We start from the raw sequence: 22,215 nt of genomic DNA, 5'->3' as shown, positions 1-22,215 counted from the left end.
TGGAGCTGCAAATTGGCTTCTACGTTCATCTGGTAGATGGAAACTGCTGGGGAAAAGATTCATGGCCCATAGACATGTTTAAGAAAATCTAAGTAGCAGAGAGAATTAACCCATTCCACAGGTCAAGCACAGACACAGTAGTTAATGGTGCATATTCTCTTTTTTTGACAAAGATGAGAGGAAAATCAAGTTTAAGTTGAATAAAGATCTGGGATTATCAAAGGCAAATGACCTGTTGATGACGACATTTATTGGTGTCCCCAAAAGACACACACATTGAGCACCCTCCATGCAATCCCTTGTTCTTAGCTCAGCATCCTTTCTGTAGTTTTTATATTCTTTTTTTCTCCCTATTTATTTCAGCAGCATGTGAAAGATGCAAAATTTATACAGTGCCATAAGGCAGTTATATAGCACTTGAGTGCTACTGATCCATGTTTTCATGCATCTCTTTCCCAATTCCAAGATCGTGCTCCTCAGTGGCTGCCATCAGCACAGAACCCAGCATTTTATGTGAGAAGTCCAATAACTCCCCTGCATTTCACTTGTTCCACACCTGCTTTCTTCTCTCACACAAGATTCTGTGCCCTAGAGGTTATGCTGGATATCCTCTGTCCCCATTGCCTCCTCCTGAGATGTTCCAGCTGACGTCCCTTGAGGAACAATGCCAGCCAGACAACCCTCATAAGGGAAAATCCCTCTGGCTATGTCAGAGGAAACAACACAGAGCTCATCTGGTTTGAAAGCTCCCTTTCATATTTTTATTAATGATTTCCAACACAAAAACAACTACATTGTATTTCAAATTTAAAAAAAAAAAGAGACTTATTAATGAAGTTTGGAAAAAAGCATTTGTGTTGCTCCCTTGTGAGAAGAGGTTCTCTCATACAACCAAGCATAGAAGTCATAACTAAATCAAGCTACCTTCACTGTCTGCAAGAAGAGATTTAATTATCAAAGTATATTTCCATGCCAGAGGAGGAGGCAAAAGTGAAAGAGACCTCTGAATAAGGCAAGCATTAGATACCACACATGGGTATCTCAGTGAATGAAAAGCAATACCAGAAAATGAGTGGGGACATGGTACTATAAAAACAGATCTGGGTAAAGATGAGAGTCACTTTCTGAGAGGCTCATTAGAAATCAGAAAAATACACGCAGAAAACCAGTGCCTCTAACTACACTGAGTAAAGCACTCAAATAAATAGGCTAGGCTGGTATACCAGAAAAAAAACTCCATCAAATACTGCATATCAGATTAACAATGGGCCAATCAGCTGGTTGAATGACAGAAGTTCCAGTTGTCATCAATCATCTGAATGAAATCATGTCATCTCAGCATTAGAAACAGTGAATTCCATTTGTCCAACACAGCTTCCTTTCCATAAAACCAAAATGGGATAGTTTCATCTTTATGGAGTATGAAGAGCCTGTCTTTCAAAAGCACCCTTGTTGTGATTCATGTAAATTCATAAAGGAGAGGGGAAATACTAAATACTAGAAATTACAAATAAAGAAAAAAAAAACAAACATGGCAATATTATTCATAATAAACAATACAGTAAATAGAAATGGAAACATAAAATCAGATAAAAAGCCAATACTAATAAAAATAGCATAGACATTGTTTTATGTTCCCCAAGATAGGCAGTATTAGACAATGGCAATGTAGATAACAATCATAAGATAAGACTTCCTGGTATTGTTCGCTATATTGATTGATTATACCAGGCTTAAAATTGAGTGAAAGCCTTTGAATAGCTTCTGTGGGTTTTATACCAAATTTAGAAAACCCATACTTGAAAAAAAAATTTTTAGAGAATTACTGGTTCACAATCCAGTTTAAACAGAGCTTTAAAGCAAAAACAAGCAAACAAAGGAAAATATTAAACATATTCATTAGAAAATTAGAATAAGTCATTTCTTACAGACTCTCAGTTAGTTTCAGATTAAAAATGCCTGATCTGTATGCCCTCACAGATATCTTCAAAGTATAGATTATTCCATTATAGTGCTGCCACGTGGTAAAGAGCCTGAATAAAATCACATATATTCTGATTCACAGTGGTACTGGACAAAGGTAATTAACATCAGGCAGTTGATTTCAACTGTGGAATAGACTTTTAGTTCAGTCCTGCATTCTTATCAGCTAAACTTCACAGAATAACAGAGTACCAGGTTGGAAGGGTAACTCAAGGTTCATCTGTTCCAACCTTTTTTGGCAAAAATACAGTTTAGCCAAGATGACCCAGCATCCTGCCCAGCTAAATCTTTAGTGTCCAATGTTGGGGAATCCACCACTTCCCCAGGAAGTTTATTGCAACGGCTGATGGTTCTCATTGTGAAAACCTTTCTTCTTTTTGTCCACAAATTCATATTCTACAGAGGGAATTGTGTTTACAGCACTCCATTTCAGCCCTTTAAATCCCAGTGCTACCTCCTTTCTCTATTGCTAGTCTTTACTGCAATGACCTTGGAGCCACTTTAGAGCAAGTTTTCTGCTCCCCCAAGCAGGCCATGCATTTTAGAAGCAAAACACCTCAGGTTTTATTATGGGAACTTGACAAGCTGTTACCAATGCAAGGGAAACATGCACTGCTATAAAACTGTTATCACAGAGATATATCAGGAGCAAGTTGTTCAGGAGGGAGCATTTTGAGTTCATAGTGCTGAATCAGTCCAAAACAAGTAAATGAGTGGCTGGTACAGGCTTTGAGCAGAGGTGTGCACTAGAAGAGCCAAATCATTGTTTTCTGCTCTTAAACTGTGTGCTAAGCCAGTTCCTAGAAGACTGAGGGCAGTGGAATTATGCTACATTTTCATAAAAATTAACCTAGTACCTGGGGAGAATATGCAAAGCATTGTTTTATTCTCCATTTTACCACATAAAAGGAAACCTACTTTAGAAATAGAGGTTAACATTTTTCCTAAGCACATGACACAAAAACAACAGAGGGTCACAATTTGGCACAACCACATCACACCAACTTGCAGTTTTGGAACCTAAAATAGTACCTAAAGAAAATCATATGAGCAAATAAGAGCCATCTATTTCTTAACTCCAAAGGATATCAGTTAGTACCCTTTTCTGTTTTTGAACCAGCTGTTCCAGTTCTTGTTCTTTTGACAGCAGCTTGCGCTCCAGCTCTTGGCTTTGGGACTGAAACCTCTCTGTGTCCTGCAAAATTCCAAGAGGAAATGGATTAACAGAATAGCACAACTGCATCACAGGAGGAGAAATAATGAGTCAGGGATTAAGCTTTCCACAGTGAATATCACAAGACGCAGGTAGTACTCAGTTTAGGGATGGTATCACTCATGAATCTCTAAACTGCTGTAGTCCAGCAGCTTCCATGGCTGTGGTTGGTACAGAATGTGCTGATTGCACGTGAGTAGGTACTGAGTCTAGAAAGTGGAGGCAAACATCTCAGGCAGGAGGCTGAGGAGCTGAGCCAGTCTGGATCAATGCAGCCAGAACATATCCTCTCATTTCCAGCCACAGCAACTCGGGCTGATGTGAAAGAAACAGCAACTCCACGCTTCAAATCCATCACTAACAACAATTTTTCACAGATGTTCCACTGGTATAAACAAGCAACTGGGGCTTCAAGCTCTGCCTTTCACTTAGCAATTATATTAACCTGTCCACTATCTAAGTATCCTGCAGTCACTGGGAACTCCCAGTCACATTTGGGATTACTCCTCACACTCCTCAGCTGAGAAAAATTGTTAGCCCTCTCCTGAGTAAAATCAGGTTCCAGCAGTTTGTATCAGCTGAGAATCTGTCCTGTTTCTCCAAAAACAGGCTTCTACTCTCTAAGGTCCCCAGGAAAATTCCTCTAAACAAAAATAAAAATTCCCTCATGGCAGCAGTCGTTCTTACAAGTGTTTTCCCTTAAGCAGTACGTGTAACGGGGTAATGAAATGCACGATAACTGGTTCTTTCTGGGGAAGAATATATATGCAAGTGAAAAAACAGACTAACTGCCCCTTTTGTGTAACATTCAGTCAGCAGGGTATTAAGTATTGTAAATAGCTACAATTTGTACTTATTTGCATCTTACCAATTTCTTTAAATGTATTCTTCAATAGCTGCTCTTCATTCAAGCCACAATAATTTCCCCTTTATATGGCATCAATGCATCTCCCCAGGCTGAAAAGTCTTTGTAAGACTTTGCATTAGAGAAAGAATTTAACAGTCAGATCTCCCCAGATCTCAAATTAGTCATGCAAAGAAACAATACTTCATGAGTGTCTGGCAGCCCTTAGTGTGACTGCTGACTAAACTGTAAATAGCTTGAGTGGGAAGCTTTCATGAAAAAGACTAAAAGAAATGGCTTAACCTCAAATATATAACTAATTAGGAGATCCAACAATCATTGCTTACGGAAAAGTCTTTGTTGTTTGGGGCTTTTCAGTACCACTTCAGTTGTGGACTATTAAGAGCACATAAACTATTTGTTCCACAAAAGTGCTGTCAGGCAAAGTTGCAAGTACTTTTTATCCTTCAGCTGGCATACAAACTTTATTTAAAGGTTTCATCTTATCCGCCACTAAAAACTGCTCTCAGCTTGGAATGGAAAAAAACTTGAAAATTTGAGTCAGGTTCACTACCCAGTAAGGCAAGTGAAAGGAATGATTCCTTAGACAGCTGATAAGGCATGTTTTTTTTCTTTTTCTCTTTCTTTTTATTTTATTTTGGTTGCCAGGGAACAAAAAATACTTGATATATTTGCATCACAAAAGGAAGCTTGAGATATATTTGATTATATTGTCTAGATATATTTATACATACTTGATTGAGAATGGAGGCAATAACCACTATTTTGGCAACTACTTCTATCACGTTTTGCTGAAACCATGTATTTGTTTCATTTAAATGACTGATGCCAAGACAACAAAAAGGGATGAGCCAGTAGCTCATGACTGACTGTCCCAGGGCACCCAGACCAGCTGGAAAACCTCCAATATTTTAATACTCAAAAAGTAATTGGCCATGTTCCTGAGCCTCCTGATCCAGCTAGGAAGTAATGCATCACCTTCCCACCTACAAGATTCTAGGGTAATTCTTTCCTGGAGCATGCTGGGAGTCCTTGTGAGTTTCCTAATTTTACAAGAAAAAGCAGGAAAGAAAAATCCAAAGAAAAGACTACAGACACAGTAGAGGAGATTTAAAGACAACTTCCCAAGAAAACGGAATTCATCTTCAGGTGTTTTGGAAGCACCATGGCAGTGACCAAAGATTCTGTCCTGTGTTTATTTTGTAAATAACCTGTGGTTGTTCCACAAATTACCATCACTTGATTCATCTCTTTTTGTTATCCCCTCCCAAAAATCAGAGACTGCAGAATTCAACAGGATTGGTGCTGCTCTGAACAACCTCACAGAGTGTTTTTCCTGATTGTGACCAGAAGCTGGACCTAGAGTAGCACCAACAATACAATATTTGTAGTTCAAGTGACTTTCAAAAGAATGCCAGCTGTACTGTATGCCAGCCGCTGAGCACAGGACATCACAGCTCCTTCATCCAACAAGTCACTCAGCTTGCAGCTGCAGAGACTAAAAGTTTGAAGCTGCAGCACAAAAGTAGCTGTGAGGTAAAAAATGCTTTTTCTTCCTCTGTTGTGAAATACATTTTGTGGGCTTTAATTTCACACCCAGAATGAGTTTAAAACCACTGAAAGGGGGAGCAGAATCCATGGCCACTATAAGAGAGACACTCACTTTCAAGAGAAACTGTTCTTTCTCCTTTTTGATTTGCTGTTCCATTTCTTCATAGAGATGTTGAATTTCTTCATCATAAGCAGCAATTTTCCTAATAAGAGATAAAAACACCCTGAGTGGGTCTTTGCAGTTACTTCAAGTCATGGCCCACATTTCCAGCTAAGCTCCACATCTCTGCCTTTACACAAGACTCCAAAGAATGTTCTGGTGTCAAGGAAATAGAAATTTTTGTGCAGCAATGCTCACAGATTTATTTTTTTTTTCTCATGGCAGTAAAGCTTCAGTAGCTCAACAGCTAATATAAAGCAGATGTTTCCATATAAAGCAGCTGTTTATTATGCAATTTTAATGACCATTAGATCTTGGGTAAAAGGAAGAGAGTTTCCTAATGACAATACCAAGATATCAGAACCTAAATTTGACAGTTAAAAATACTTTCATGGCAACTTCCTTTTTTTTACTCCTAGACTGCACTGTTGCCCATTCAAGGGTACTGAATGAGGTACTTCTATCTAAGACACATTAGCTAGAACAGAATTCTTGAAAGACCTTCTTGAAAGTAGCCTTACTGCCTCTCTAACTGCTCTGCTGAAGCAAATTTGAAAAGCCCAGACAAGGAACAGAAATAAATATGCTGTGCACAAGTGTATGCAACTGTAGGAAGAAAAAAGAAGAACCTAAAAAGTTCACTTTTTTCCAGTGGAATATTGCAATTAACATCATTGCAGTTTGATCCATTGAGGATTACAATGTTTAGCTTAGGAGTAAATGTTTAGCTTCGACAGAAAAAATTTAACTGTTGACAGGGAACAAGATATCTGCTTTGTTCTGCTACTATTCTATTCTATGCTCATTAATCCAGACACTGAAAAGCAAAAATATCTTTGTATCAAACTCAGGGGACATCCTATAATATTTTTTTTATAGTGATTATTAGGAACTTTATCTGACAGTACTGTATATTGCCTCATATTCTTCCTGCCACAGCTGTTCCTTGAGCAATCTGCATAATGCATCTGTCACAAATAAAGTACCCAAACTTCAAGGGCATTCACATCAGCAAGACAAGGAACATGCAGTAGAAAAAAAAAAAAAAACAATATTTATTTTGTATCTACTTTTTTTTCTTTTTTTTTTTTTCTATCCAATGTGGTACATATTCTATGTTTTCCCTTACTGAAGGCCTGGTTCTCTTCTAATTTAAAACAAAGTCAATTTTAAAGAAAATTCAAAAACTTTACCTTATCTAAGAAGAACGAGTAAAACCAGAAACAAGTCTGTCTTTCCCCCTTTCAACAGCAGAACACCTGACACTGCCAGCTTGCTTTTTCAGTCACAGGTAAAAAATGTGAGACATTTTCCCAGGATTTATAGAAGCAACACACAACTGGCAAGCTACAAGAATTGGAGGAAAACAATGGCTGTCACTTAAGACTTTCATAAACTTTGACTAGGTGAGAAAACCAGGCCCCAAAAGGGCCTTTGCCATGCAACTGCAACATTTCAAATATAGAGTGTCAGACAATCCAGAAGCCCTTTAGCTGTCTTAGTCCCCTTATACTGCAAAAATGTGTCATGTTCTGATCTCAAATTATTTTCTTAAATTAGCACTCATCAATGGAAGCAAATTACACAAATTTGTAGAGAAATAACAACTACTTAGAAAGGCATGGCAGAGATGCTAGGACCATACACCTACTGTATTCATGCAGTAAAATGTCACTTTGACCAGCACTAGACTGACTACTGAAAAGCCCTGTAATTTTGCAGAGGCAGAACACACTGCACAGCAGTCAGTGTTTCCATGGGAATCATAAAGATTTCCTGGGCTTCTGTATGACAGAGAGAATAACTTCAGTCCTGTGTTTTAGCTTGCTGATTTAGGTAATTTTTTCCCTCTAATGTGTTTGGAAGCAAAAGATATGGTAGCACCATGAAGACTACATTCTGAAAGCACTACTGAGTGTAGGAATCTTTTCAGTTGCTCTGGCACATAAGCACACGCCATTTCTGCAGGCTGAACACCCTGCAAGCACTTCATTTATGGATTCCCATTCTTATCTCTATCAAATTAAACAGAAGGGGAAATTACTATCACCTCGTAATCAAAAGCCTAACAATTATAAGTAAAATAACTAACAAGCAGAAGAAAAAAAATTAGCTGGCAAATATTCCCCACATATATTCAGGAGAAAAAAAATGAATTGATAAGGATATATCATTTTTATGTGAAAAATGTGACATGTTTTTCTCTTCCCTTAGATTACCCCATCAAGTTTTACTTAACACATAAATTTATAATTTCAGCCAAATTTGATAATTTGTCTGAAATTATAAATAAGGTCTCTCCTTTCAGTAACACTGTGGAATGAACAGATAGAGATGAAAGCAGATGAAATGTAACATGAGTTCACTAAGTTCAGATGATAGGTTCAGGATCAACACACTTACAAGGGTTTGATTTCTGCCCATTCATGTAGCTGCAATGTGAATTGTTTTGATTTTATAACTGCTGTCTGTGCAGCTTGTCATAATGGTTCTTTCTCCTTAAAAAAATACAGTGATTTGTGCACAGTGTGAACTAATCTCCTGAGACTCTGATTCTCCTCATCTTCCACAAAGATGGTTTCTGACACTATCCCATGCTAAGTGAGAAGTCAGTTCATCTTTGCCTTCCCCTTTACCCTTTTGTTTATCTTGCCTGTTCAGAACTCTTGTTTGAAACAGAGTCTACATTTTTATTAGATTTGTCCTTCAAATGCAAAAGCACAGCAGCAGACAGAGCTAATGGCAGTTGAAGATTTTATCTGCTATTAGGAGAAAAAGGTCTTTCTCACCTCTTTCAGGCTTACTTTCTATCAGTCTTATTAAAAGCCCCTTGGTTCTACTGCCAGGGATTTGAAGAATAACAAGGTCTGTCATATTCCACTCCAGCCTTTGCCTCCTCATTCAAGAGATACGACCTTTTAAAAATAGCTCTCTCAGAATAGCTGCTCTATTCCTTTAACCACTGAGTTGCCATTCCCTGCACTTTTCCTCATCCCACCACACTCTTCCTGTGTTGCAGAGACCAGAACTTCCCACAGTATGCTCAGGATATGGGTGCAATAAGAGTCCATGCAGTGGAAAAACATGCTTTGCCACATGCCCAGTAGCATCCCTGGTAGTGCCCAGCAGTTTACTGGGCCCTTCTGGCTGATTTTGGGAAGATCTCTGCAATTTTATTTTCTCTTCCTAATGTTCATCTCTGCTTTTTTTTGGTGCTCAACTCATCACTCTATTATTTTAAAAAACACTACAGCTATGTTTAAGAAGCCATCTAATTTCAAACTAGCCCTTAAAATGAAACACAAATACCAAAAATCAAGGAGAACTAACCTCCCCTGGCAAACAAATATTGTACCCACAAAATCACATTTGGTTTAGATTTAAAACCCGTTTGGTTTTGGGGTTTTTTTTCCTCTCTATCTAGTTACATCAGTATTAACCTGCACGGTCCCCCAGGTGTGCTATATTTGCATGTTTGTGTATTGAGGATATATGCTCATCCTCACTGCTGCCTGGACCTACAAACAGGAATAGCAGCAACCTACTGGATCCATTGAACTTGAACAGGATGAAACTCTTGGATGTCTCAAACCATGGGACTCAGGTTCAAGAATGAAAATATGCACATGTGAAAGGTGCAGAAGAAAACACACAAAAAATGTAGAGAAGAACATCATGGGTGAAGAGCATAGATTTTTATGGCATAAAGATCCCAGCACACGCACATGAAACTTCTGAGGGCATCCAGGAAAGAAGAAAAAGGAACAATTGAAGACAAAAGCACAGCCTACACCCAGGAAATGAGACAAAAGGCTGAGAGTAGACTGCCTTATTGCCTAATGACTCATGGAGGTGAGTCAGGAAGGAAAGATTCAGGAAAAGAAAGATGAAAGATCAAATTCATATTCAATTTCCAAAGAGTATTATTGTAACCAATCTGGAATAAGCCAGTAGATATTATAGGTCCTCAAAACCCAGCATCCCTTCTCTTCTGTGACCCCACAGTAAATCCTGGCCATGTATCTCAGATACATGCATCTTAGTGCTAGTAAGTATGTGGGTATTCAAAAAATTAATCTTCTCCCCTATATGATGCTGTCTTGAGCTTTGTTGTGATTCATACATAGTTTAAAAGAAACAGGTTATTTATCCCCACTGTTACATTACTACTCTGATTCCTTCCAGCAATCAACTACAAACAAAACAACAATCAATGTGCTGTAATCAGCGGTGTTATCAGGAGCAACAAAAAGAAGAAATTAGCTAAAACATGCGTCTACTACAAAGGCATGAAAATCCAACGCACTTTCAAGGTAGACATTTCACATCAGCCAGAAAACATAATGCTAATGTACTCTCTGTACACCTCTGCACTGATCAGAGCTATTAAAGAGACACATTTATTCATTCAGCTCCCAAAAAAACACTCACAAAAAAACCCAAAAAACCCTCAGACAACAAACCTTTCAGCACACATGGTAGTTAACAACCTCTAGTCTAAAACAGACAGCAAAACTCTCTGTATGCTGTTTCCAGCTGCCTGAAGGCTAAAACCATACACAGAGACTTAGCTGAAAATGCTACTACCAATATAAACCAATTGTCTTTAATAATCATACATTTTTAGGTTTTTCCCTTCTTCATAAGCCTTGTCTCATTCTCAGCATAGTCAGGAGAGTGCTGAACAAATGAAGTAAAATTTCAACAATATATTTGCCTTTATTGCTCAGTCTGTAAGAATCTGAAATTCAGAAGTAACACTTTAAAATAAAAATACAGTGGAACTTCAACTACACCCATAATTCTGCATTTTGTTAAGATTTAGCATCATAACTTTTCTCCCTCTAGATAACTACATACAAAAGAATGATCTGTTAATTTTTACTTCTTATACATACTTTTGTATGTGTATTTTATGTATTTGTTTATATTTACACTTTATATGCTTTACATATAAAACATACATATGTTATTTACTATATTTCATAGCTTTGCTTTATATATATTTGTTAGCTTATATTTTCACTAGTATCAGTGCTTTGTGCTGCTCTAACATCTTAAACCTCTTATGTCTCTGGCCAGTTAATCCAGGTTTATAGCTTTTCTGCACGCAATGCTTGCAAAGCACACAGACAATTTACCAGATTTACTGTTAAATACGACTTTCCTCTGGAATCAAACTGATTAACTAGATTGGAATCACTCAATATTGTCCTAAAACTTCAATGCAATAACAGATATCTGCAAAAGAATTTCAGTCAATAAAATCTTAACCAAAAGCTAATTTAATTCAGTTCTGCCATATGAATGGTTCTACCCATAGTCTTAATGCATGATAAAATTTCACATTATAGGAAATTTTACATGATGTGAAGTCTTGTCCTTCAGTCTCCGCTGAAATACCTTGTTTATTTCAGAAGTTCAAATAGCAGGTGAAATATTTGTAAAACTACACAAGCAGTCTAACAAAGAAGTACTAACTTTTTTAGAGCACATTCCAACTCATTCTTCTCATTATCTGCTTCTTGGAGCTGGGAAAAAATTCTGACCAGGAACTCTTCAAAATTGGAAAGTAAATGAGGCTCTTCTTTTTTTAGCTGCAACCAAAGTTGCTTCACATCAGTCTCACTGAAAGAAAACATCATAAAGGATTCATTAAGAGAACATTTCCCAGGCTGCAGTAAATGTCCTTAGCACCCTTAGTAGATGGAGGCTTCAGGGCAACACTAGTCAGAACAGAAAACTTATTAAAAACAACCTAAACTGTGCAAGATTTGAGAAGGATAAGGGGGTGGGAAATTATGGAGATTGAATTTATTAAAAAAAATGCATTGCAACATCTGGCCATTCCTGACTGCAGAATAGCACAGGAACTGCTTGTTTAGTGGGTGCCTTGCCAGACACTCCACCTAAACAGGAATGGGTAAGAAAGGAGACAGACGAGGTACAGTATGCCCTGCCATCACTTCTATTAGAATTAAAGAAGTTTCCACAGATCTAGAGGGGAGGGGGCAGTGGAAAAGCTAACAAAATCCCTCCCTCAGAAGAAATGAATGAGATTCAGACTCCTAAGTAACATAGATATATTAACAAATTGCATTTGTACCGCATTCTTTCATTTTCGATACATTTTTCTTCCATGGTGATTCTGCTACAAAAAGCAGAACAAAACATCTTGAAATTTTGATTTAAAGATTTACCAAGATAATGTTGTGTTTCCAAATCTGTTCAGCAGACACTGACAGCTCTACAGCTCTATTGTGAATTATAACGGGTTTCTAATACTTTGCCAATATTCTCCTGAACCATTTTGTTTCTTCCTGACTCACTTTCTTCCATGAGCATTACAATCCTGAACCTAGCCAGCAAAGAGTGCTGTATTTAAAGGACAAAATAAGAGTAAGGATAGAAAAAATGGGTGATAAATATCTCTTCATAATGAAAGACTTTCAGGATGGCTGACAATGAACTGTTTCCTGGAACAGGTAGTCAAAGGAAGACAAGGACAGATGAGTGCTTTTGTTCCATACTAAGAATCACAGATGTATTTCTTAAATATTTGTACCACTTGTCTAGATTCTCTCCCATTTTTGCTCAAGGTTGTGTTTTGGTTTGTTTTTTTTTTTTTGTTCTACAGTATTCATTGTGATTGATCAATGAATGTGAGGCCATCACACAAAAAGCTCTTTGAGCAGGTTTTATGCTCCATTTTTTACTCCTTCCTCCATTTTTTTACTTATTCCTAGCCTTGGAAGAAGTAGAATTACCAGAGCAATCACAATATGCAATTAGGCAGGAAGAGGAGAAAAAGCAGAAAAAGTGGAGAAAAATTCCCTACTTATGGTGCACTTTAAATGCAGCCCTTGCCAAAAATAGCAGTCAACACGCATTGATTGAAAATCAGTGACATCTGTGGATTACATGCTTGTAATTATCTGTGTTCAGATCACATGGCAGAAAAACACGTTTCATGTGCCTGGAGTACAACAGTTTTGCTCTTAGAAATTTGGTCAAACAGCATTTTATCATGACAGCAAGAAAATTAGTTTTTTAAAGCAACTCTGTGGTTTTTAGCAGCTTTTGTTCTTGCCATTCATCTTGGATTCCATTTAAATCAAACCCAGAGGTGAATCATAAAGGGTCATACAACTGATGATTGCTGTGAGAACTCACTCATCCAAAACCTTTGCAGCTCCAAGCCGATCCATGAGATTTGAGAACTGGAATTCTTCATCCTCATCACCAGTCGTGGTCTCTTCGTATCTAACTGGGCAGGCTGTTTCCCCTTCTGATGGTTGCACCATGTCATTTTTCAAAGCAATCTGCTCCAAAAGAAATTGGCCTAAGAATTAGAAATTACACACATTAGCATTTTCAGAAATTACTATAAGAAGCAATGTCATACTAAACATACTAAAACTCAAATTTTATGGTAAATAAACAAAAGTTTGGGGCATCCCAAGAGGATCCCTGAGTTCTATGGCTGGCTTTGTGCCCTGTTTAATGTCTAACCTTCAGTAAATCATCCACCTCAAAATTCACAAACAATAAAAAAATTCATATCTCCATGCAAAACATAAAAGGACATAAATTACAGTAACAACTCTTCATAAATGTTGTGGGTTTGTTTCTTGATAGGTTCAAATAGATTAGGGATCTAAAATATCAGTACTGATAAAATGTATATTAAATAAAATTTAACATTCTTTTTAGCGCATTACCAAAGACAAACATTCAATTCCTATATAAATTGCATACAGAAAGCTACATTTTATTAACAGTAGTTGTATGGTGAGGATGCAGAAGTGCAATTATCACACAAATAGTCACCTTTTTTGGGGGTTGGGGGGGGGGGGGGAATATTGTGATTTTATGCTAAGGATTTTTTTGTTATATTCTAAGTTCCAGTACAGAAATTTCTATAGATCCAAGGAAACAGAAACACTGGTGTGGTTTTGTTTTTATTAACTCCATCTTGCATTTTTTCTCATAGCACCCAACAGAGCATGATGGCAACAGAATGTATGTTGTAAATTTCAGACTTGCCACCATTTAGAAATAGAAACAGGACCCTCCCAGTTGAAAGAGTAATTGGTGCAGCAGGAGCTTTATCCAGACACTACTCTGCCTGCTCAATCAGCTTTTATCTACTACAGCTTCTGCTTCTACCAGGAATGCCAACATCATCACCTAGTCAAATGCAGGAGTAGCTGGCCTGGAAAATACCTGTCAGTGCTCTGTGTCAGGTTAAGATGCACCATGCTCCACACTGTCTATCCTTATCCTTTACGTGGTGTGGTCCACGTCCTGTGTGTGCCTGTGTGGGTGTCTTTAAAATTTAAAGACATGTTTAAAACAGGAAAGCAGTGGCCACATCCACCTGCGCTTCTGGACTGGGCTCCAGCACCTGAGCAGGAAGAATCCCCAGGATCTGGAGCTGCTTGAGATGGCAGCCACTTAAAACCTCCCTTAGTAAAGAGTTTTGGTTATGCAGGGACTGCTTATGGAAGTAATCTTAATTTAACTCATGAAAAGCAAAGCATATATTATTTCATTTTTTAATAATGTCACTTTTCAGATTAGAGCATACCCTATGAAGATACTTGATCTACCTCTACAATGGGAGAGGTTGGACATGAGAGAATTAGGGTTTCAAACTACTGATGAAAACAAAAACATAGGTCCTGTTTGTTGGACCTGTAGATATTAACTAAATTAACATTTGCTGTTACAATTCACACCTAGATGAGATTCAGTGTTCTAGAGAAAATGCTTAAGCTTAGCCAACAGAGCTAAAATTAGGTACAAAATTGGTTCTGCGTAAACAACCAAGCACTGTTTAACTAACATTGTCATCTTATCTGGAATGTCACATCTGGGGAGAAAACCACCCTGTGACAAACACAGAGAATACGACAATAAGGGTGATACTGAAAAACAAGCAGTTACAAAGAATTTATCAGATCATATCTTACAGAAGTAATAAGTGCCTCATCCTGTTTTGTTTTGAAATAAATTAACACCACTTGAAGAATTAATTCATGTTAGAAAGCATTCCCATAGCTCTAAGGACAATGGTGTTAACATACTCCTAGCATTGTCTTACATTAAGATTAGAGATAATTTTATTTATCTTTCACGTCCTATTACCTGATATGAAATAATACACAAGACTGCCCATCCCCCCTGCCCAAAGGAAACCTTCAATAAATTGTACATAGATTTACTCAACAGCTTAAAACAGGTGTGATTCAGATGATTTCATCATTTTTTCATAGTGTCATGGCTTGTCATTTTACACAGGAGAGAAAGACCCAGAAGCCCTTTGTCTACTTATTCATATAATTTGATCACTTCTTCCTCAGCTACATATATCTGCTATATTTAGGGAACAGTCTGGCTCCCTGTGTTCAGTATAAAGTGTCCTGTTAAGACAAAGTTCCTCTTGATTCATGTGGAGAGTACAGAACATGAATAAAGCTCAAAAGAAGAGACATGTTTCCAAAACTCACTGAATCCTGTGATGAACTCCTTTGGGGTAAGTGAGCCATTGCCATCAGCATCCAATGTAACAAAAACTTTTTCAAGTTCTTCCAGGCTAAGAGGTAACTCAGGATGCAGCCTCTGTAATGACAAAACATGCAGCAACTTCATCCATTACTACAGGATAAGAGGAAGACTGGGTTCTACAAAACATCCATAGCACAGCAGGATAGGTCCTTTGCTTCCCTGAGTGAAAATCTAATTACAGAGCAAAACCAGATCAAGTGAGGGACATGTGCTTTAATGACTTATTTGTCTTTATGAATCCATTATGATGACACAAGGAGAACAACTGTCTGGTGCCACAAATTCCAATCACATGGAGAAGAGGAAGAACTTGAGGTGGAGTCTCAGCCTCCTGGTGAAATGGCTTGATTATCTTGGTGAAATGCCTTTGTCCAGGCTACTGGACAAACTTGGCAGTAGAATTGCACAACTGGTTCCTTCCACGTCATAAAGTCAAGCAAGAGAGTCTCTAGATGACTACATTATAGAGAATATACTGTCCTAATTCAAGCTGATTCAAAAAGTGTACATAAATAAATAAGCAAATAAAACTAAGAAAGCTGCACAGTCTAAGGACAAAACCTGTTGTTCCCACAATGAGTTAAATGGAGTTCATGACTGTCTACTTCTGAAATGAAGCATGCTCACACCAAAAAAGACATAGCTTCATAAAATCCGCTCCACAAATATCACATATTTTTTCCTGATAATCTAAGGACATAAAAGAAATCTATAAAACTGATCCTAATGGTTTTACTCTAATTCTTTTAACAGTGTAGACAGATTCCCAGAAACAGGAGGAAACTGGAGTGGCATGCAACACCAATAACCAGCATTTCCACTGGGAGACAGCACTAGGAAAATTAAAACCTTTCCTCAGCTTGAGAAGCAATATAAATGCACTCTGGTTCACTCCTCTTCTTTATTAATTCACATTTTAATCCCCCTCAAAACTCCTGGTTTATATACAACATATTAAAACTGCAAGCTAGTAGGTTGATAAAGTTCATTAGATTGAAAGTGCTGATCTGTTCCACTTTGGGGGAGGGATTTGGGGCCAAAAAAACGTTTCTCCTGCAATCCAAAACAGCAGAAACCACTATTCAGTATTCTAAGCCATATAAGCAAGAAAAGAATTGGCTGAAATGCATTAACCAGGAGTTCCCTGGTTGCCACAAAGTGCTTAGGGTATGCTTTATGAACTGTATGGATAAGAGTGTTAAAAGGAATTCCAAGGTGGTCCTGAGAAGTAAAAGCAACAGAGCTACTAAAGCACAGAACTATCTCTGGAATAGTTACAAAGGGATTTCTGATAAGGATTAGTTGTGTATTGCTGCCTGCTTCCAGAAATAAAACCTAGGAAAACTTGATGTATACTCAGTTTAAATGACTTATTTCATCAGTGTCTTCAGTTTCTTACTTAAACACACTCATCTTCCCAAAGTTTGGATTTCAAACTCTAAGATTCAAAAGGAAACCTTTTATAATCACCTTCTCCTGTAAAATTCTCACAGTCAACACCACACTGATGAGGGAGAAGGTGCTTCAAACAAATTAGTCTTTTTACATTCAGAAAAACAGAAACTGTACTCTCACCACCAGATCTTTGGGACCCGCTGAAGGAGCACCCAATCTGACCGTGCCAAAAACACAGACCCAGCTGCTATTCCAGTGCAATGGTCTGGGGGTCTTGCTGCAAACCTGAATAACAAATATAGGCTTCTCCAACCTCAGCTGCAGTGCCTTAATGCAGCATCCAAATTCTGCTGAGAACTACACTAATTTTACAGTAGAAAACACCACTATTACTTGCATTTTCTTGGTGGGGAGGAGGTGTGAAAATAGGAGATTCTAAGGAATGTACCAACATTTTGCTTCATTAAATTCCCTCCAGATCATTTGCAGACTTTTATGAGGTGGGACACACTTACTAAGATTAAATCAATGTTTCCCCAACCTCTTGGGTTTTTTCTTAATAAAAAATGGTTTGTGGCTAGGAAAGCAAAATGTTATTGGTCTCATTGTTGTGTTTTTGTTTATTTGCTCATTTCAAGCTTACTGTAAAAATACATAGGCCTTTTCAATATGAGGCTCCTAAAATTTTAAAAAGAAAACAAACCAAAACATATTCAGAGATACCACTGGAGCTGCAAAAGAAACTATTTTCACTGCCACCAAATGTGCTCTGTGGTTTCATGATATCTGTGCTTAATTCTCCTAAAATACCAAGCTTTTACTCAGCTAAATACAAGGACAGAGGTCAAACAGCTAAGAGCAACATCTGAACCCAATTCTCCCCTGTACTTTAGAACAAAACATTTTACAGCACTAATTCTCATTATTCATTATAACCTCAAGGACCAAGAGATGAAACTGTGGTTTCAAGTCTAAGGTAGAATTTTCTTTCTTGCCATTTCAGAAAACCTCTTGTTGGTTTGAAAGTTGAGTACATTTGATATTTGGAAACAGATCGAAATTTTTTTTTAATCCAGCTGTTAACATCCTCTCACAATAAACATCATCATATAATCAAGGAGGAGCAAATCTTCAGTGTAGTAACTGTTATAGACACAAGAGAAAACACTGTAAGATTTGTTCCATCCAGATTAATTATATTTCAGATACTTTGCACTCCCTGTTGAAATCATGCCTTGTACCCCATGCCTAAAGATTAAAAGGCTTAGCATTAGCATCCTATATCTGAAGCAAAGCTTCAGGAATGATAAGCAGTACAGACCTACCAAACACAGCACAATGCAGAAGTGATCAACATTTAGTACCTTTTAAGGAAAAAATGGATTTATTTCATTAAATTTTGTTTCTCTTATAGGGAGCAAACATCATGAAAAATGCAGGAAATAAAATCAAGTATAAAGAAACACCATCTCAAATGTCCTGAGCACCTTTATTTCTATATTAAATAACTTACATACACATACATACATAGATGGAGTTTTCAGTTATAGTAAACAAAATTGATGAAATAGAGGAATTAAATAGAACTTTATTTGTTCTTTGAAACACTATTTCTACTGCATTTTTGCAGCATCTGTTTTAGAACCTGAAGTATAAATTTAGCAGCACTCTAAGCATAAACCTAGAATCAAACAGAATCAAATAATTTTACATTCCTTGCAAAAACAGGTATTAAAACTTTTTATATACATATACATACACATAAATATAGGGGTTTTCCATTAGGTAGAAATCTATGCCATTCAGTTTTTAGAAAGGCTGTAAAATTGTAATCCATTAAACTCTCTGTGCCTTTGGATTTACCAAACACTACCACTGGCAATATATTTGTTTTTTTGAATTCAGTTACTTCAGTGAGATAATGCAGATTGGCAGAGCCTACAGCAGAGCCAATATCTGCATTCCTCTCTTCTTTTAACTTTGCATAATTAACAGAGGTCATCAGAAAACTCAGCAACACACAACTGCAAAGAAAGCTCTTGAGAGCTAGCAAACTGAGCAGTTTATTTAGGAGGGTTTTGCTTTTCCAAAATAGGTAGTTAAAGTTGTTTCAACTGTGTTTTCATACATACAGACAACTTTTGTTTCTCAGGACAGAGAAAGTTTTTAAATTTTCTATTAGATGCTTTCTTTAGTCATAGATCATGATGAATTTGTTTTGCTCCTGCTCCCTAATTCTGTTTCATCTATAAGTACTGAAGTAGAAATGGATTAACACAAGTTATGCTTTGCATGTTAAGCATGAGTACATTTCTGTTCTCTGCCACATACTGGCTCAAATCATCTTATCACTTCTGCAATGTGCCACAACCACATTTTCAGAAGCTTTTGTTATATATAGTTGCTTTTTCTCATCAGCATATTCAGCAAATCTGATTTTGGGCCCTCAAAAAATTAAGCACAATTTCCTAAGATTGCTGCCAACACTGAATAATGCTAAAAATACTGTTCCTCTGTACTTTCTACATATATATGTGATCCAGCTGAGAGTTCACCATTGCCTGACAGTGAAGCCACGGTGAAAGACTTTATTTACACAATTTTGCTGAAAAAAGGATAAAATTGGCAGACTAAATACACCCCTGACACTGTGGCAAATCACAAAGCAATGAATTTAAATGGGGTTTCGATGTTTTCAACAAGAATAGAATTGAAGTCCTGGGGCTTTTTTTTAAACTTAATTTACTTTGATTTTCCACTTTTTTGTTGCTTTGTCTGTGAGGAAAAAAGCAAGCATTATGTAAGATTTCAAAGATATTATTTTAAATCTCACATATCTCTTTAAAGTTATGAGGAGGGTGTTAACATTTTTAACTCTAAGTTAATCAGTCTCAACTCGTTATGGGCTTTAGGAGCTTCTCTCATTGCACATTTCACATAACCAATTTTGTTTTACCTGCATGTCTTGACGAGTGACAAAGCCTTTGCCTTCCAGATCACAAATCTGAAAGAACTCTTGTGCTTTCCCCAGCACAGTTAGTTCTGGGTCTTGTTCTCCAGTCCTGCTCCTCTCTGCATCTCCTGGTTGCACAGGACTGGTGTAGCCTCCTCTTATTCTGTCCATGGTTACAGTCTCAGCTCAGGAATATCCTGGGATGCTGTTATCCCATTTACCCATAAATTTTGATCTGAAACCTGTGCATGGAAAAAAGTAAGAAAAAAATAAAATCAGACCCTCTTAATGATGCTTTCCACAATCTCTTAGCAACCATTTCTTTAATTAGGCACCAGAGCTTAGAAGAGGAAAAAGCTTTTTGAAGACACCCTTGATGGGCTTCACGAAAGACATTGCAAATGGGATGATGAACAAGGAAGGGGGAGTATGAGGGAAGGAGAAGACAAAACTAGCTCTGAAATGGAATCTCAAAGCAAAACCAGCCAGTTTGACAAGAAACAAGGACAATCGATCAACATGAACAAGAAAACACAAGAAATACAGATAAAGGCAAGAGTATTTTAAAGTCACTACAACTTGACTTCATGTATTTGTCTCGAATTTGTAGTTCTTATCTAAGTAGGTCTGCCTAAAGTAGACACAAATTTGTCTGAAAAATTTTAACAGAACAAAGAATTTTTTAAGGCATTTGACTAATATAAGAGAATATAGTCTGATTCTGATCCAGTATGACTGGCACTCTGGAACAACTCCACAAAGGCCAGTGAAAATTGTTTAAATATGGGACTTATGTTGTCTGCAGAGCAAAGACGTCAGCACTGCATGGATGTGAAGGTAGACTATGAGGAAACAAGACCTTAGGCTTGCCTACACAGCTTCTTAAAGTGAAAAGGCTCTGATCACATAGAGCAACTCAGCCTGTTTTACTCTATGCTGAAGTTCAAACCTGGCACTCTTGGAACACAGCATCTTCTAAGATGTGTTCATCTTCACAGAACTCACACAGCTTCCCGTGACAAAGTGATTTCTCTGGATTTCAGCTGGACTTCCCACATTGCATGTAAGTGTAAATTTACTGCAAATAGACCAAATAGACCTCAAACCAAACTAAACTTTTGGTGAGCAAATCACTCAGCCCCTCTGAAACCATGTGAAAAAATCTGCAAACATAGGTAATTTTTCTTTCCCTCCCTCCTCTCTTTTATCACTCCAGTCATCCCAAGACTCATGTTCAAATACTTTCCAGAACTGAAATAACTTTGGCTATATGGCCAAAGAACCTGTCAGAACCTTCCTAAGCAGTGTTACAAGAAGGAGAAGAAAAATCACTTGGCGAGAAAGCCAAGAGATGTCTAAACCACCCAGTATCATGCCACCTTAGGAAACTCCTCCCTCAGAATGGATCTTCTTTGAATTTTAATGTACAGCTGTCAGCGGTGCCTTATAAGCCCCAAGACCTCTCTGCTGGGGCAAGTCACACTCCACACCCCAAGAGGCACCAAAGCCTGCCAGAGCAGCCATGCCAGCAGCCCTGGATAATTAACAAGGGTAGAAAATGCTGTTATGGGGAATTCTGGTTGCACATACAAGGGGCTTTTGCCTATTACAGCTCCCTGAACAGCTGTAATCTCTTTCTCCTGTGAGAAAAATTTCTAGCTCAGAAAGTCTGACCAACATTCAGTAGCTGGGAAGACACACAAAGGAAAAGATTGCTCCATAATTGCCCTGTTTCTTAAATCCTTCCATGACGTTTCCAACAGTCTTAAAAACAGTATATGAGCCAGATGAATCTTTGCTCTCACTGTATATAGCCACCCACAAGTGGACCAGATGGAAAGCCACAATCAAACTACACTGGTGTAATAGTCTGGATAAAATTCTCCCTTCATACTGCTTTTACACACCTGAACCTCCATTATTTCAATACAGCTCACTCCTGGCTGACACCAGGGTATGAGGTAACAAACCAGACCATCAGCTTCAGCTTAGCAATGATACTAACTTAAAAATATGTGTAAAAACACCAAAAATCAATGGGACAAGTACAGCTTGCAGACAATCTTGACAAGATCTGACCCAGAGTCAAAATGTTTTTGGGGTTTTGTTAAAATTTTTTATTTCAACAATTTCCAGAAGGCCACAACTTCAGGAACAGGCCAAGCTAATCAAGAGAGTAAGTGCTGCTAGTGCCTGCCTCTGCACAGTCTATCAGACTTCCTTAGGAAAAAAGAAAAAGTACGCAAGGAATAAATAGCCCATTGTAAGTGAAAACAGAACTACAAAACCAGATTAAAAATGGTGGAACAAAAGGCACTATATACACTTCAATGAAGTTGTTTGCAGTTAGCAAACAGTACAATTCAGCAAACATCACCATGCTTTCTAAATACTTCCATACACAAAATGAAATTACATGCATCATGAGAGCCGCACCTTCTTATAAGTTGCCCCACCTTTTATACACATCATAAAAACTTGCCACACAGCATCTTCAATACAGCAGAAAATTAAATTAGAGCATC

The 22,215-nt window shown here is 37.6% G+C and overlaps 1 protein-coding gene across 1 annotated transcript in view; it reads right to left on the bottom strand.

Moving 5' to 3' along the window:
- CRACR2A (calcium release activated channel regulator 2A) overlaps positions 1–19,904 on the bottom strand; it is a 47,058-nt gene extending 27,154 nt beyond the window's left edge. Inside the window, exons 1-6 of the mRNA XM_054627994.2 lie at positions 19,694–19,904; positions 15,285–15,396; positions 12,946–13,114; positions 11,254–11,400; positions 5,725–5,815; positions 3,083–3,178 (exon numbers count right to left, since the gene is read on the bottom strand). Of these exons, the coding sequence (XP_054483969.2) occupies positions 3,083–3,178; positions 5,725–5,815; positions 11,254–11,400; positions 12,946–13,114; positions 15,285–15,396; positions 19,694–19,861 (783 nt within the window). The 5' untranslated portion in view covers positions 19,862–19,904. The remainder of the gene's footprint in view (positions 1–3,082; positions 3,179–5,724; positions 5,816–11,253; positions 11,401–12,945; positions 13,115–15,284; positions 15,397–19,693) is intronic.
- Between the last annotated feature and the right edge of the window lie 2,311 nt (positions 19,905–22,215).

This window comes from Agelaius phoeniceus, chromosome 2, assembly GCF_051311805.1.
Source record: "Agelaius phoeniceus isolate bAgePho1 chromosome 2, bAgePho1.hap1, whole genome shotgun sequence".
Classification (NCBI taxonomy): Eukaryota; Metazoa; Chordata; class Aves; order Passeriformes; family Icteridae; genus Agelaius; species Agelaius phoeniceus.
The sequence above is the reverse complement of the archived record's forward strand: the minus strand, read 5'-3'. Positions and strand labels throughout refer to the sequence as shown.